Genomic DNA, 15478 nt, shown 5'->3' with positions numbered 1-15478 from the left:
CTTTCTTTCTTTCTTTCTTTCTTTCTTTCTTTCTTTCTTTCTTTCTTTCTTCATTTCTTCATTTCTTCGTTTGTTTGTTTCTTTCTTTTTTTTGTTTTTTGGTTTTTTTTTTTTGGTTTTTCGAGACAGGGTTTCTTTGTGTAACCCTGGCTGTCCTGGAACTCACTCTGTAGACTAGGCTGGCCTCAAACTCAGAAATCCACCTGCCTCTGCCTCCCAAGTGCTGGGATTAGTGCACCACCACTGCCCCACTTCTTTTCTTTTTCTAACACTAATGCAATTTTATTTTTTTCCTTTTGTTGAAAATAGATTTTTTTCATATAACACCCTGATTACAGTTTTGCTTCCCTCTATTCCTCCCAATTCCTCCCCACCTCCCTTCTAAGCCAGATCCACCCCCTTTATGCTATGTTTTCTAATGAAAACAAACAGGATAATATTAAAATATAAGATAAAAACAAAAACTAACACACGGGAAATTGACAAGAGAAAACAACAGAAGGAAAAGAGCTCAAGAGAAGGCACAAGAATCAGAGACTCACTTGTTTTTGCACTCAGGAATCTCATTAAAAACACTGAACTGGAAGCCATAGTATATATGCTGAGGACCTGGTGCCTTGCAGGCCCTGTGCATGCTGCCTCAGTCTTTGTGAGTTCATATGAACTTATCTCATGTTGACTTAGAGGGCCTTGTTTTCTTGGAGTCCTCCATCTCCTCTGGCTCTTATGTTCTTTCTGCCCCTCCTTTGATGGGGTTCTCTGAGCCCTGAGAGGGAGGATTTGATAGAGACATCCCATTTAGGACTGAGTGTTCCTAGGTCTTTCATTCAGCTTGTTTGCTTATAGTACCCAGGACCACCCTCCCACAGGTGGCTCCATCCTGAGTGTCATGGGCCCTCCCACATCATCAGCCATTAATCAAGAAAATGCCCTCAAGACCTGCCTACAAATCTGATGGATGCATTTGAGGTTCCTCTTCCCAGATGACCCTGCTTGTGTCAAGTTGACAAATCCCTAGCCAGCACAAATTTATACTACAATTCCCCTTCATTATCCAAATATATTGCTCTTGAGTTCAAATAATGAGTTCAGATGGCAAAGGACACTTGCTTTTCTGAGTTGAATGTGTTTGGTTCCTGCAAAGAATCGTATTATCACAGTTAGCCATGGTGGTGTGTATCCCATCACTCAAGGTGAAGCAGGATTCTGAGTTGCAAGCCTGTCTGGGATACAAAGCAAGTTTAAATTTAGCCTCAGCCACACAGCAAGGTTGTCTTTAAAAAGTGTGAGCTATATTTGGTGATATATACCCATAATCCCAGCATATGGAAAGTGAGGCAGGATGATCATGAGTTCAAGACCACTCCATACTAAATGAAACCAGACTTAAAACAAACAAACAAACAAAAAAAAATCCCAACAAATATGTATTAACAGGAAGCAAAGAATGTGTGCTTGGGGAATATTTGGTACTGCATGTTCTAGTTATGTATGAGACTTTTTATTTTGGTTTTAAAGAGCAATTTATGGAGTTATTTCCCATTCTTATTCCATTGTAGACAACTATAACTATCTTCAAAATGCACCTCCTGGATTTTTCCCAAGACTTGGTGTTATTGGCTTTGCTGGTTTTGTTGGACTCCTTCTTGCTAGAGGTAGGTGCAGTTTTTAAGATTTTCCTCCCAGTCACTTTATATGGGAGAGATGGGATATATATTTGGTTCTTTATCCATATTTAATAGTTTTTAGACAAGTTGGTTCCTGAATATGGACTTCTTAACATACAATTCATGTGTGTCTTTACCCAGTTACATTTGACTTTAAACATACATAGAAATTTATACTCTTGGTAAGAAAAAGAAATTAGTAATACTTATTAAACGTATTTACTTGTTCAAATATTGCTCTATGGTATAGAAGGAATGAATTTCTGTTCAAAATCTTTTCTACCTGACAAACTGTCAATATTTCACTGTTGCCGGGTGTGGTAGCACATGCCTTTATCCCAGCACTCTGGAGGTGGAGGCAGCTGCAGGTAAATCTCTGTGAGTTTCAGGCCAGCCTGGTCTACAAAGTGAGTCCAGGACAGCCAGGGGTCTGTTATACAGAGAAACCCTGTCTCAAAAAAAAAAAAAAAAAAAACCAAACAAAAAAACCAACCAACCAAAACCAAAAAAGAAAGAAAACAAAAGAAAAGAAAAAACCAAACCAAACAACAACAACAAAAACCAAACTCCCAAACAAAAAACAGCCTATTATGCTCTAGCTATTAATCACAGTAAGTAGAAGGGTGATTTACTAGCTTATTAACTTCTTCAGGTGTCACACCTTCAGTTAGTGATGAAATGAACACTTTAAAAATGCTTAACATTTAAAGCACCTAGTAATAACTCGGAATATTTCTGTAGGGGGCTGGGGTATATAGCTCAGTGGCAAAATGCTTTTATGCTTAAGGCCCTGGGCTCAAGCCCAAGCTCCAGAAAATATTACTTTATTCTACTATTATATCACAAAACAATAATGGTAATAAAAGGCTTCACTATGAGGAGATTATTTTTATGATCTATTTGTAGTTTTACTAGTAAAATAAAGGTCTGTGGCATAAAATGCAGATATTACAAGAATTTTGATTAGAAGCTTAGTGTGATAATTCCAGCATTCAAGAGGCTGAGGCACAAGAAGATTGTCTCAAGACTGATCTGGGCCACATCATGAGTTCCAGGACAGCCTGGCCTATAGAGTGAGATTCTCTCAAACAGAACACACAAAATTCAAAATAGAAATATCCCAGCAAAGAACCCTGTAATCTGACCACCATAAAAGAGACCATAGTTTTATACTGATTGCTCTAATTTTGAACTCTTTCTTCTTTGTGCATTAGGTGTTATTTTAGAGTCAGGAGGGGACACTGCCCTGGTGGCAGCTTTGGTCCAGCTAGGAATAAACTCCTGCACACTTTCTCAGTTGGTTTCCACTTAGTTTCTCCAGACTGTTTGTTGGATGGAGTCCACTCTCCTCCCAGTTCTGTCCTGTAACCTGTTCTGAGACCCAACTGTTGTCATGGACTTCTTGTACTCATTATTGGGCCCCATTTCCTGGGCTTTTACAACACCTCCTTCTTCCTGCCATATTCAGTCATGTTGTTGAACTATATGCTTACATTGTTTTTTAAAAAGCATATGTGAGAGAGACTTTCCAAGATCTTTTATGTCTGTTCTTCATACTGACAGTTTGGATAGCTTGGAGTTCCTTTTCATCCAAACTAGCATCTGGCATTGCAGATGGCAGAGTGGATAGCCAGTCTGGATACTTGTTGCTCCCCTGCCCCCTTTTTGCTTCTTGGAAAATTTGAGGATCTTCAGTGTTCTGTTTTTCTATAGCATGGTGATGCTTTTAGCCTTTAGTGGGGCAGTTGGTGGTATGCCTTCTTCAGCTCAAGAGTTATATGTATCTGCTTTTTCTTTGAGTATTTGCTTTCTTTCTCCTTCCTGAATGCTTTTAGTTAATAATTGAGTTCTTTCTAAATGACTGTAGTGTGCCTTATGTTTTCTTGCTTGTTTTATTTCATTCTTTATGAATGTTTTCCTTTGGTCATTTCCATGAGGTCTTGCTCTCTGGATGTTCCTTCTGTATTGCAGGCTCTCCTCCAATGCCTGCTGATCCTTGGTTATCAGCATGTTTCAGAATGAGGCAATTGAAATGCTAGTAAGAACTCTGTATAAATGTGGCTTGCTGGTAGGCAGGTTCTATGTTATGGTAAGCCAGATGGGAGCTGACTATATGGAGGAGGTCTTTACTCTTAGGCACTAACAGTGGTGTGCGTATGCATGTGCATGTTCGTGTGTGTGCATGTTCGTGAGTGTGCATGTTCGTGTGTGTGTGTGTGTGTGTGTGTGTGTATGTGTGTGTGTGTCTGATTTGTGTGTGGTGCTGGGGATCTAACTATCTGGGACCTCATACATGCCAGGCAAGTGCTCTGCTAACTGTGCTGAGTTCATAACAGTTGACACTTTTTTTTCATGGTGCTGGGAATGAAACCCAGGTCTTTACTTAGGTTAAACAGTAATCCACCATTGACCTACATCCCCAGCCTGGATGACTTCTGATCTGTCAGTGGCCCCTCTGGACTTTTCTCTTCCTTACAACATTTCTGATCTATATTTTATTCTCTTACTGTTGTTCTAATGAAATCTCAGGAAGGGGAGGAAAGCAGCAATAGTCGTTTGTATTTAAAGTGGTTAGTTTTCTTTAAAAAAATATAAGTTGTACCATATAGGAAGCAGAGACAGAAAAGTCACAAATTTAAGACTAGTCTGGGCTACATAGTGGGATTATCTCCAAAAGCAAAACAAAGTGGAAAAAAAAAACCCAAAAGCAACATAAACAAAGAAAACCTAGAAAAAAAGGCAGAGGAAGTATATACCTATAGGCCAACTTAGGCTACAATGCCTTCACTAATTAATGGTGGCTATATTGAAATATTTGTTGAGTGAAGGAAGTTAGTCACAAAGAATAATACTTTATATGATTCCATGTATATTAAATTACCAGAGTAGGCAAATTCATAGAGATCAAAAATAGGTTTTCCTTAGCCTTATGTGTTTGTTGGTGGGATGGAGGATAGTGCTGGCTCAGTTCCTTCTTCCCTCCCTCCTTCTCTCTCCCTCCCTCCCTTCTTCCCTCCCTTCCCCCCTTCCCTCCCTCCCTCCCTTCTTTCCTTCTTTTCTTCCTCCCTTCTTTTCTTCCTACGTACCTTCTTACTTTCCTACTTCCTTTCTTGGTGCTGGAGATTTCAGGGCCTTGTGCATGCTAAGCATGCTTTACCCTCAGAGATGGGGTTTCTTTTGAGAATAATGGAAGTGATTGTGATGATGGTTGCCCAGCTTTGTGAACACACTAAAAGTTGTATTTAGTACTTTAAGTGGGTAAAACGTATGAATTATTATTGCAAAGCTGTAAGGAAGTAGCAGTCCATTTTGTTGTATGTACTATTAAGTAATATCTCAATTTAGGGTCAACGATATTGTGTTTGGCATTAAAAGTATAAAGTAAATTGTGAGAGTAACAATGTCAAATCATCTGATGGTGTGTACCACTTTTTATTGATTAGGCTCAAAAATAAAGAAGCTGGTGTATCCTCCTTTTTTCATGGGATTAGGTGCCTCTGTCTATTACCCACAACAAGCCATCGCTATTGCCCAGGTGAGTTAGACTCAGTAAGCAAGGCTGTTTGTTATTCCTGTGTGACTGATAGGTCTGCTGCTTATTTTATTTTGCAGTTCCGATAATGCCACACTAAAATTTCTTTCATAGGTAATTTAAAAGTTTCTCTTCACTGTTTAACTCATGTCAATAATGTCAGTGTTCATAAAATATATGCTAATTTGAATATCAGTCTAAGTAAATTTAAAATACCATTTATATACTTCTGTAGAAGTCTAAAGACTCAAATTCCAGAGTTGATAATTACAGAGTACTTTCAGCCTACCCTCACTGGCACTGTCCGTATAGACTGCTCTAGCCTTCATGCGGTCTCTCTGGTATTAGTGCCAGACTCACTTTCCTAATTGCAACATGTGTGTGGTCTCCTCTGGTGTGGAGGTCCTAGTTGAGCTTCTCAATTAACTGTCCTTTTCTTTCCCTTCAGACCTCAGTTTGATGATATTATGATAAGTAGATGGATCACAGTTGGCTGCTAACTTGGGTAACGATAAGATCATAGGGTTTCCAAACATGACCTTAAGATTGATAGCATCAGCATCTCCTGGGAACTTGTCAGAGATGCAAATTCTCAGGCCCCACCCCACAGTAATTGAATCAGGGAGTGTAAGCATGTGGACTTCCCATGTATGTTTTAGCAGGGCTTCCAGGTGATTCAGATGTCAAGATATTTGAGAATATAAGCTTTAGATGCTGGTCTGGAGTCAGTGATACTGTACACATAAAATCACTGGGAAAACTGGCAAGCAGAAGATGAGCTTTAGGATTTGAGGTCCCCTTCACCTTAGGGACATAGGGACCCACTTGCCAGAACTTTCATATCACATGGAGATGCTGTCCTAGGAAGAGACAGCAGTGCAATCATCAGAATCAGGCTCTGAGGGTTGTGAGCCAGACCAGTCCAACACTGGGCCCTTTGGATTCTTCATGGCAGAAGTCCCAATTTCCAGACTGGGCTTCAGTTGTAGGTGGGACTCTAGTGGCCTCAGCAGTAGGAAATTGATGTTTTTGGTAAGAGTCCTGGAGGCAGGTAGTCTCTTGTTTCAGCTCAGGAAGAATGACTAATGTCTGCCTTGCTTAGATAAAAGAAAAGAAATGAACATCATTTTAGTCTCTTCAAGTTTAACAAGTATATGGTGGGCAGGGGCTTACTGCTGGTTGTGAAGCAGTCATGGTTGTCCTCATAGAGTGGCACTTTTTTTCCTTCTGGGCCTCAATATTTGTGGCAAGGCATCGTCTGTATTCATCACCAAGGTAGAAGGATGTGCTGAAAAAGATCTGGAAGTGGATAGTGGTGATAGTTGAATAGTATGGACAGTTTATGCCTCTTGAAACAATTAAAATGATAAATTTTGTATTTGTATTATTTTTCTCTTTTTAAATTTTATTTTCTTTTAAAAATTACACGTGCATATCTTATTACAAGAAAGCCAAGCCAGAAGAGCACTAACTTCCAAAGAGATTTTCTGATATTGTATCTTGTCATTTAGTTCCATTTTTACAGTTTTACTTTTCTTAAAAATTTCAAGCTTGGATGGACCACTTAGCCACTTAAGTGCTATTCTGTTCAGAGTATATAGCTAAAAATAATGTACCCAAGTTGGGTATATTGGGACAGGGGAGGTAGTAGCTCAGTGGTAGAACAGTTAGTTGTTAAGCTTGTGTAGAAGTTCCATGCCCAAACCACAAAAAAGAAAAGAAAATACCTTCATATTGATAGAAAACATTATTTTCCTTTCAGAAAGGTGAGACACTAAGAACAGCAATATCATATGTGGTAAATGCTTAACATATGTAACAAGGAGCCCAAGACTCTTAGCATGTCATATATTTTAAGAGCAGTAGGAACAACTGAGGAATATGGCTCACAGAAATCAGTATGTTACAATCTTTTTACAAGCATTGGGACTGTAGACAAATCCCTTGGCCTCTGTATCCTTGCAGTCTTCATACCCTTACTGTTCTGTAGGATAGGGATAACTCATGTGAAAGTGTTTCATAAAACACCACTATACAAAGATCCATTATAAAAATTAGGATGAGAATGATAACTACTTTTAAAAATTGTAAGTGTTGGGGCTAGAGAGATGGCCCTATGGTTAAGAGCTGTTACTCCTCATCCATAGTAGGCAGCTCACAACCACCTGTAACTCCAGTCCAGGGGATCTGATGCCCTTTTCTGGCCTCCATGTGGAGTTGCATACACATGACATAGAAGTACACATGAGAATACAACATGAACACACACACATATTTGCATACATACACACCAAATAAAACAATTTTGATGTATTAACATGGTAGAACAATCAGCATTCTTTGTTATAAAGTAGAACCAAATGAATGCAAATTGCTAGAAGTATTTTTCTTGAAGACCCAATACTTGAGAAAAAATTTTTCCAGGTATTTGGAGAGATGGTTCAATGGTTAAGAGTACTTGGTTTTTGATTTTGTTGTTGTTGTTTTGTTTGTTTTTTGTTTTCTGGGGTTTTCTTTTTTTGGCAGAGGACCTAGGTTTGATTCCCAGAACCCACATGGCAACTCACAACTGTTTGTAATTCTAGCACCAGATGATCACATGCCCTCTTCTAACCTCCTCGGACCTCCGCAGGCACCACAAACATCTGGTGCAGTACATACATGCAGGCAGAACAGACACACACACACACACACACACACACACACACACACACACACACACACCAGTAATTTAAGCTACCTAGCCAAAGATAGGCAAACACATCTTAAGGTCATGACCCCCTCTAAGGCCAGGACCTCATGGGATGTTAGAATGTAGATAAAGATCATGCTACCTACAAAATCCCTATGATAATTAAAAGACTTCATTATGTTTGTACCTGGGAAATTGGAGACATCTTCATTGTGTTCACATGTTTTACATCTAAGTTTTTAAAATGAATGATTTTCATTTTAGCTTGGCTTGGTTAGTTGTAATGTACCAGGCTGTGTAGTAGGTAGGTTAGGTAGATGTTTGTTCTTCCTTGTGATTTTAGGAATTCCTTATATCATCAGTGGTCTCTTACATTTAGTTTATAAGTTATAACCTTTTGGGAGCTGGGATGTAAATATCAGTAACATGCATAATGCCTCAGGTTTAATCATTAACACCAGTAATAAAAGACATACACATAATTTATAGCCAGTCATTTTAAGAGATAGCTATATGTAACCAGACCTTTTCTTCTTATTCTTTTTTCTATCTTTGGTTTTTCATTTTTTTCTTTTCAATTTTCATTTTTCTTACTTTTATGTTATACAGTTCTTTGCTTTTGAGACAGAGTTTCCCCGTTGTTCATGCTGGCCTTGAATTTGCAGTAGTCTACCTGCCTTAGCCTCCTGATGCTGAGACTGTAGATGTGAGCCACCAAACTGAGGTAGAGTCCCCACTGCTTTTCCTTTTGTGGGACTAGAGATTGAAGCCAGGATGTTTCCTAGGCAAGTGCTCTACTGTTGAACTATATTCCCAGTATATTATGCAGGTTTAATGGATGTGTCTAAAGATTTTCTGTAGAAGCTACACACACACACACACACACACACACACACACACACCACACCACACACATATCACACTCACCCCCTTTCCCACAGCAGTCAAATGCAGTACTTTTGGAAATGGAAGAAAAGAAATTCTCTTTTTTATCATTCACAAATGGATCATTTCTCGATCTATTCTGATTGTGTTTCCAGATTACTGGGGAGAAGTTATATGACTGGGGATTACAAGGATACATAATCATAGAAGACTTGTGGAAGCAAAATTTTCAGAAGGTGAGAAGCATTTTCATTATGTTCTTTTTGGTTTAAATTTAACTATGTGGTTCTTCTAAGGTTTGTAAAATACTTAAATCACCTATTCCTTTAGTTACTTCTTCTGTTGGCTTTTAGTTTCTACTGTCTTTTTTGGAAGAACAGTAGAATATCTGAGTATTTGGTTATTAACAATAGGTCAAAAAATGGTGACCAAAAAAGGCCTTAGACTGCAATTTCTATTCTGTTCTATATATAGTTTCCTCAGAGTATACCGTATTATCTAAAAGTTATGCCATAAATGGATTCAAGGCCAGTGAGATGGCTCAGTGGGTAGAGATGTTTTTCCTGCCAAATCTGATGACTTGAGTTTGGGCCTAAGAACCCACATGGTGGAAAGAGAAAACTAATAATCCACAAGTTTTCCCCTAACCTCCACATATACTGTGTGGTATGCGCATTCTTTTTTTTTTTTAAAGTTTATATTTATTATTTTATGTATGAGCATTCTGTCTTCATGCACACCAGGAGAGAGAATCAGCTTTCATTACAGATAGCTGTGAGCCACCATGTGGTTGCTGAGAATTGAACTCAGAACCTCTGGAAGAGTAGTAAAGTACTCTTAACCATTGAGCCATCTCTCCAGTGCCAGTATGTGCATTCTTATAATGTACAAACACATGTAAATAAGTGTGATTAAAAGTACTTGGGGCTTTATAAGAATGTACATACTGGCACTGGAGAGATGGCTCAGTGGTTATGAGCACTGGCTGTTTTTCCAGAAGACCTGGATTAAATTGCTATGCTCACATGGTGGCTTAACAACTCCCTGTCATTCCATTTTGAGGGCCTCCAAAGGCACCAAGCACACATATAGTCCACATGCATATATGCAAGCAAAACATACATACACATAAAATAGTTAAGTAATATAAAAAAAGCCTTGGGTTCAAATGGAATATATTATGGTCTCAGGAATAACATGCATAATTGAGACATACACCTTCCCTTGATTTTACACTTAATCATAAGCTCTGTTCTTCTCTTTAGTATTATTTGTTCATCTCCCATCCGAGGGTGTAGGTTTTGATATGTTAGTCAGTAGTCATAGGCCACATTCCTAACTCTCCTAGTGGCCACATAGCTTATTGTATGTGGCCTATAAAAATGGTGTCTATTTTGTTAAAGAAGTCTCACAGCCAGGTTGTGGTGTCACCACATGCCATTTATCCAAGCACTTGGGAGACAGAGGCAGTCAAATATCTGAGTTCCAGGCTAGCCAGGTCTATATAGAGCAAGTTCTGAGATGGCCAGGGATACACAGAGAAACCCTGTTTCGAAAAACAAAAACAAATAACAAACAACAAAGAAAGAAGGCTCAGTACAAAACGAGGCATCATGCCTCGTGTGTGTTCAGAGACTAAGGGCAAACTGGGGTTCTTATGTTAACATACTTTCTGCAGTAGAGATCAAAGAAAGTTTATTTGACTCCAATTATTTTAAAAGAATATATTTTTGTAAAATATATAAATAGAAGTTAACAGGCAAATATTATCAAAATAAATTAAATATGTGCATGAAAATGTCATTATGAAGTCTCTTATTTTGTATAATTAATACATACTCATCAAAATGTCTTTAAATAAGTACACTAGAGTTGTAGTTCAGTAGGAAAAAAGTGAGCTTAGCATGCACAAGGCCCCAGCACCACAAACATATATATGTATATTTATTTAAATATCAGGATTTATAGACTAAATTTTAAGTTCTCCTCATTATATACATAAATATCCTTTTAGTGCAATCTTAAGACTGATTTTTAAATTGCTTTTAGATTTATTTGTTTTATTTTATGTGTATGAATGTTTTGTCTGCATATATGTCTGTCTACCACATACTTGCCTGTTGTCTATGGAAATCAGAAGTTGGTGGTGAATTCCCTGGAACTAGAGTTACAGATGGTTGTGAAGCACCATTTGGGTGCTGGGAATTGATTCTGAGTTCACTGCAAGAACAAGTGCTTTTAACCACTGAGCTCATTTCAAAGCTGATTTTTATACTGATGGTTTATAAAGGAGTTAGTCCATTTTGAGCCCATTAAATTAGTTCTTTTATTAAGGGCTGAGGATATAGTTCATTGGAAGGCTGCTTATCCAACATGTACAAGGCCCCAGGTTTAGTTCCCAGTACCACTCAACACAACAACCAAAACAAACAAACAAAACCCCAGGCCAGCCTTTAGTCTCCCAACTCACAGCAGCCTCCCCACCCACTTCCTCAGTATCCCAAGTGCTCTGATCATGTGTGAACCACCAGGGCTAGCTGAACTAGTCCGTAAGAGGGAAATTCTGCATCTGTATCACATGTCACCTGGCACTCCCTTTTAAAAAATAAACCTGGTTTTATTTTCACTTCTGACATTTTCTTTGGAAGCCTTTTTTACTTGTTTAAAATTCTCCTTAAAAAGGATATGCCAAAATTTTATATGGGAAAGGAATTAAAATGCCAGAAAACAACTGTACATGTCTCTAGAAAGAATCATGAAAAATGAGACCAAATCAGCATCTACTACACATTGGGCTACAACTACAGACTAGGGCATACTACCTTGAAGAGGAGGATCTTCTAGAAGCCTGTGTGTCTGTGATGTCTATAGATATGTACCCTGACCAAAGCAAAGGTTGGTGTCACTGTGAAAGACTTTTCTCTGGCTGTTCAGAGAATTTAACTCAATGAAGGACTGTGATTGGAACACATTAAACAGACTAACAATTTGAAGACCTAGGAAGAAAAAAATATGATAAACCCCAGGCATTTAAAGCTATTCATAGATTTTTATGCAAGTCTTTTTGGAGTTGGGTGGTAAAGATTTCTAAGTAGCCCACTACTGGGGGCTATAGAGATGCCTCAGTGGTAAAGAGCACTGGATGTGGATTCAGTTCGCACATGATAGCTCATTCCCCTCTGTGACTCCAATTCCAGGTGCTCTAGATCTCTCTTCTGATCTCTGTGAGTTCCAGGCATGCAAGTGGTAAACAGACATACATATAGGGAAATACACATACACAAAAAATAAAAAGTCAGTAAGTAGTTCATCATTATGGGTTTACATTTGTTTCGTCTGTTATACCTCTGCCTTCTTCAAAGTTAATGGGAACTTTATAGTGTTACTCCATGTATTTACCCAGCAAGCATACTTCTGATAGCTGTCCTCAACAAGAGGAAATAAAATTGATGTTGAGCACATTAGATGTTTACTACAAGGTTTAGGTGAGAGTAGTAGGAGGCCGTCTTAGCTTGGGCATTGATAAGACTTAGACTTCAGAGATTACTTGAGAATGGAGCACCTCTTTGCTGAGGACATGTTGTGACTACTGCCCCCTCCAGAACCTTGTTGGATTTCATGGTTTTCAGAGGTCTTTTGATTTTTTTTTAACTCCAGGTACATTTTTATTAGCTATTTCATCAAATACTAATTATAACCAAGTAGAAGGGCAGCATGGTTCAAGGCTATTTACAGTTGAGAGTAAATGGAAAACAGAAAAAAATATGCTTTAACTCTTAATTGATTACCTACTTATAGAGGGACTTCCTTTTTTATTTTTGTTTTTATTTTTTTATTTTTGCTGTGCACCCCTAATCATATAGCAGAGGGCTTCTTTTAATTTGCTGCTACTATTATTATTATTTTATATGAGTATGAGTTCTTTTCCTGCATGTATATGCGTGCACCACATGCATGCCTGGTGACCAGGGAAGCCAGAAGAGGTGTGTATCCCCTAGAGTTATAATCAGTTGTGAGCCTCCGTGTGGGTGCTGGGAACGGAATCCAAGTTCTTTGCTGTAGCAGCCTCTTACCTCTGAGCCATTGCTCCAGCTCCATTCGTTGTTTTTTAATTGAGAATATATATCAGACAACTCATCATATAGTAAAGGGGGATGAAGTATGTAACTGAAACACAAAATAAACCATAAATACCAGAAGAAAGACACAGACAAAAGAAAGAGACCCCTGGCTTTTTTTTTAAGAGAACCAAGGCACACTTTATAAAAGGAGACTTGTCTTATATTTGTTTACAAGTTGGTTTTGTTGTTTTGGTTTTTTAAGATAGGGTTTTGTGTGTATAGCCCTAGCAGTCCTGGAGCTCACTGTGTAGACTGGGCTGGCCTAGAACTTAGAGATCCATCTGCCTCTGCATCTAGTTCTGAGATTAGAGGCATGTTCTGCCACTGCCTGACTGGAAGTTTTCAAGTTAAGTGTAATTACTAGTCTCAGTTAAGTGTCTTATTTGGATTTTTGTACTCTAATGATAGATAAAGAACATATTTTTGGTTGTATATAATCAAAGAAATTAATGGACATTATGTTTAAAGTAGGAACCTAAATCTTAAATGCAGGCTGGAGAGATAACTTGGTAAAGTGCTTGCCTTGCAAGTATGAGGATCTGAGTTTGATCCCCAGAACCCACATTAAAAGATTTGGGCATGCCGACATTCCCTTGTAATCCCAACACTGTGGAGGTGGAGAGAGGTGGATCCCTGGGTCTCACTAGACAGCCAGCTTAGCCTAATAGGAGAGCTCCAGGCCAGTGAGAGACCCCATCTTCAAAAATGAGCAACTGTTACCTGATGACACGTGATGTCCTCTGGCACACACACACATGAATTAAAATGGTGCAAATGATGTCCAAGGTTCTTTTTTTGTTTTGTTTTGTTTGAGACAGTCTTTCCATGTAGGAGAGTCTGGCACCTCAAACACTACTCTTGTGCCTCAGTCTCTCAAGTAGCTTTGATTACAGGTGTATATTGCCTTGTCCAGTAGTGGCTCAATTCTTAGCTGTATTTTTCTTGGAACAATAGTACTCTCAAGTACTCAAAACAAGTCTGTGGCATTTTGCTGCTCTGCCACATCCTATCTCCCTTTTAGGAATTGATTTTAGAAGTTTGCATTTTCTCCTCTGGTAGTTATTAGGATAAAGGTATGTTTTACTTGGTCATTGTCATTGGCCACTTAAAGAAAAGTTATTTGCTTCAGCTAAAATGAACTATCTAAAATGTAAAGATAGCTGCGTTCAGAAATACTGCCATCACAATACGGTTTGTGTTTCTTTTTTTTTCTACAAAAGGATATATGACATGTGTATACAGTTTCCAATCTAACAATAAAGCCGCATATGTTTGAATTATCTACCTACCTTCAGAACTAGGAAATTACCAATGCCATGCACATCTCTCAGAGGAAACCACTAACTGAGATGTGTTTTTTATTGCCTCCGTTTTCTTTAAAGTTTTATTTAACTATGTATGTATATATTATAAAACACTATGGTTGATCTTGCATATTCTTTTTTGTTTGTTTTAGCCATGATTTCATATTGTCCTGACTGGCCTTGAACTTCTATGTAGCTGAGGATGACTTTGAACTCCTGAACCTCCTCCCTCAGTCTTTTGAGTGCTAGGATTATAAATGCCGGCCCCCACACCCAGTTCAGCTTGCCCAATTTTCTTTTATCTTGCCTTATAAATATACCACATATAAACATATAAACTATCTCAATTGAATCTTATTATTTTTATTATTTATTCCTTTAATAGTGTGATTATAAACAATATAAGACAGTAGCTTATTTATTTTAACTTCTGCAGACTAATTTTTGTATAGGAAAATACATCCATTGGTGACGAATTGTGTAGTTTTCAGCATCCTCTTAGAGCACACAGAGCTGTAAGCAGTGTTTTGTTTGTATTTGTATTTGGTTTTGTTTTTTGACTTGCTCTGTAGACCAGGCTGACCTTAAACTTGAGATAGGAGAGAGAAATAATTTACCAATGTCTATTTTGGAAAAGTTTTCTTTTTTGAGCTAGGGTTTCTCTATATAACTCTGATTGTCCACTAATTAGCTATGTAGAACTGACTGACCTCAAACTCATGAAGATCCAACCCATCTCTCTCTCCCAAATGCTGGAATTAAGGGCATGAGCTACCATACCCAGTTAGAAAACTTTTAAAACTAGACCAGTCGAAAAACCAGCACTGTTCACTTAGATTTACTAATTAGCATCTGCTGTTGTCTTATCATCTTTTAATACATGCATTTTATTTATTCTTTTATGGAACCATTTGAAAATTCTAGCTATTCATTACACTTTCCATACATCATATATAATTCAGCATGTATTCCCAAGGAACAAGAGATTTCATTTATATATGAATATCAATGATAATATCACACCCAGGAAAGCTCTTTCATTGTTGATAGTAATAATATCTAATACATATCCCACACTCAGATTTCTCTAGTTTCCCCTACTGAACAGCTTTTAACCTTTTATAACGATTTAAAAACTTTTTTATAGCTAAATGAATTATTAAAAGGCAAACAATTATAAATTATGAACTAAGATGAAAAATAGAATCACCAGCTTCCCACTTAACTCCCTATAGCTGATCTGAGGCACAGCCCTCTCCATCTCTTTAAAAGAGGCT

General features: G+C 38.0%; 1 protein-coding gene across 3 annotated transcripts in view; it reads left to right on the top strand.

Moving 5' to 3' along the window:
* Positions 1-15478, top strand: part of Apoo (apolipoprotein O) — a 54427-nt gene that overhangs the window by 26943 nt on the left and 12006 nt on the right. For all 3 annotated transcript variants that reach the window (XM_028779604.1, XM_028779606.1, XM_028779605.1), the window contains exons 5-7: positions 1560-1655; positions 5111-5202; positions 8932-9012. In XM_028779604.1, the coding sequence (XP_028635437.1) occupies positions 1560-1655; positions 5111-5202; positions 8932-9012 (269 nt within the window). The remainder of the gene's footprint in view (positions 1-1559; positions 1656-5110; positions 5203-8931; positions 9013-15478) is intronic.

This window comes from Grammomys surdaster, unplaced genomic scaffold (assembly GCF_004785775.1).
Source record: "Grammomys surdaster isolate TR1022 unplaced genomic scaffold, NIH_TR_1.0 357, whole genome shotgun sequence".
In the NCBI taxonomy this organism is placed as follows: Eukaryota; Metazoa; Chordata; class Mammalia; order Rodentia; family Muridae; genus Grammomys; species Grammomys surdaster.
Note: the sequence above shows the minus strand (reverse complement) of the source record. Positions and strands in the feature narration are given on the sequence as shown.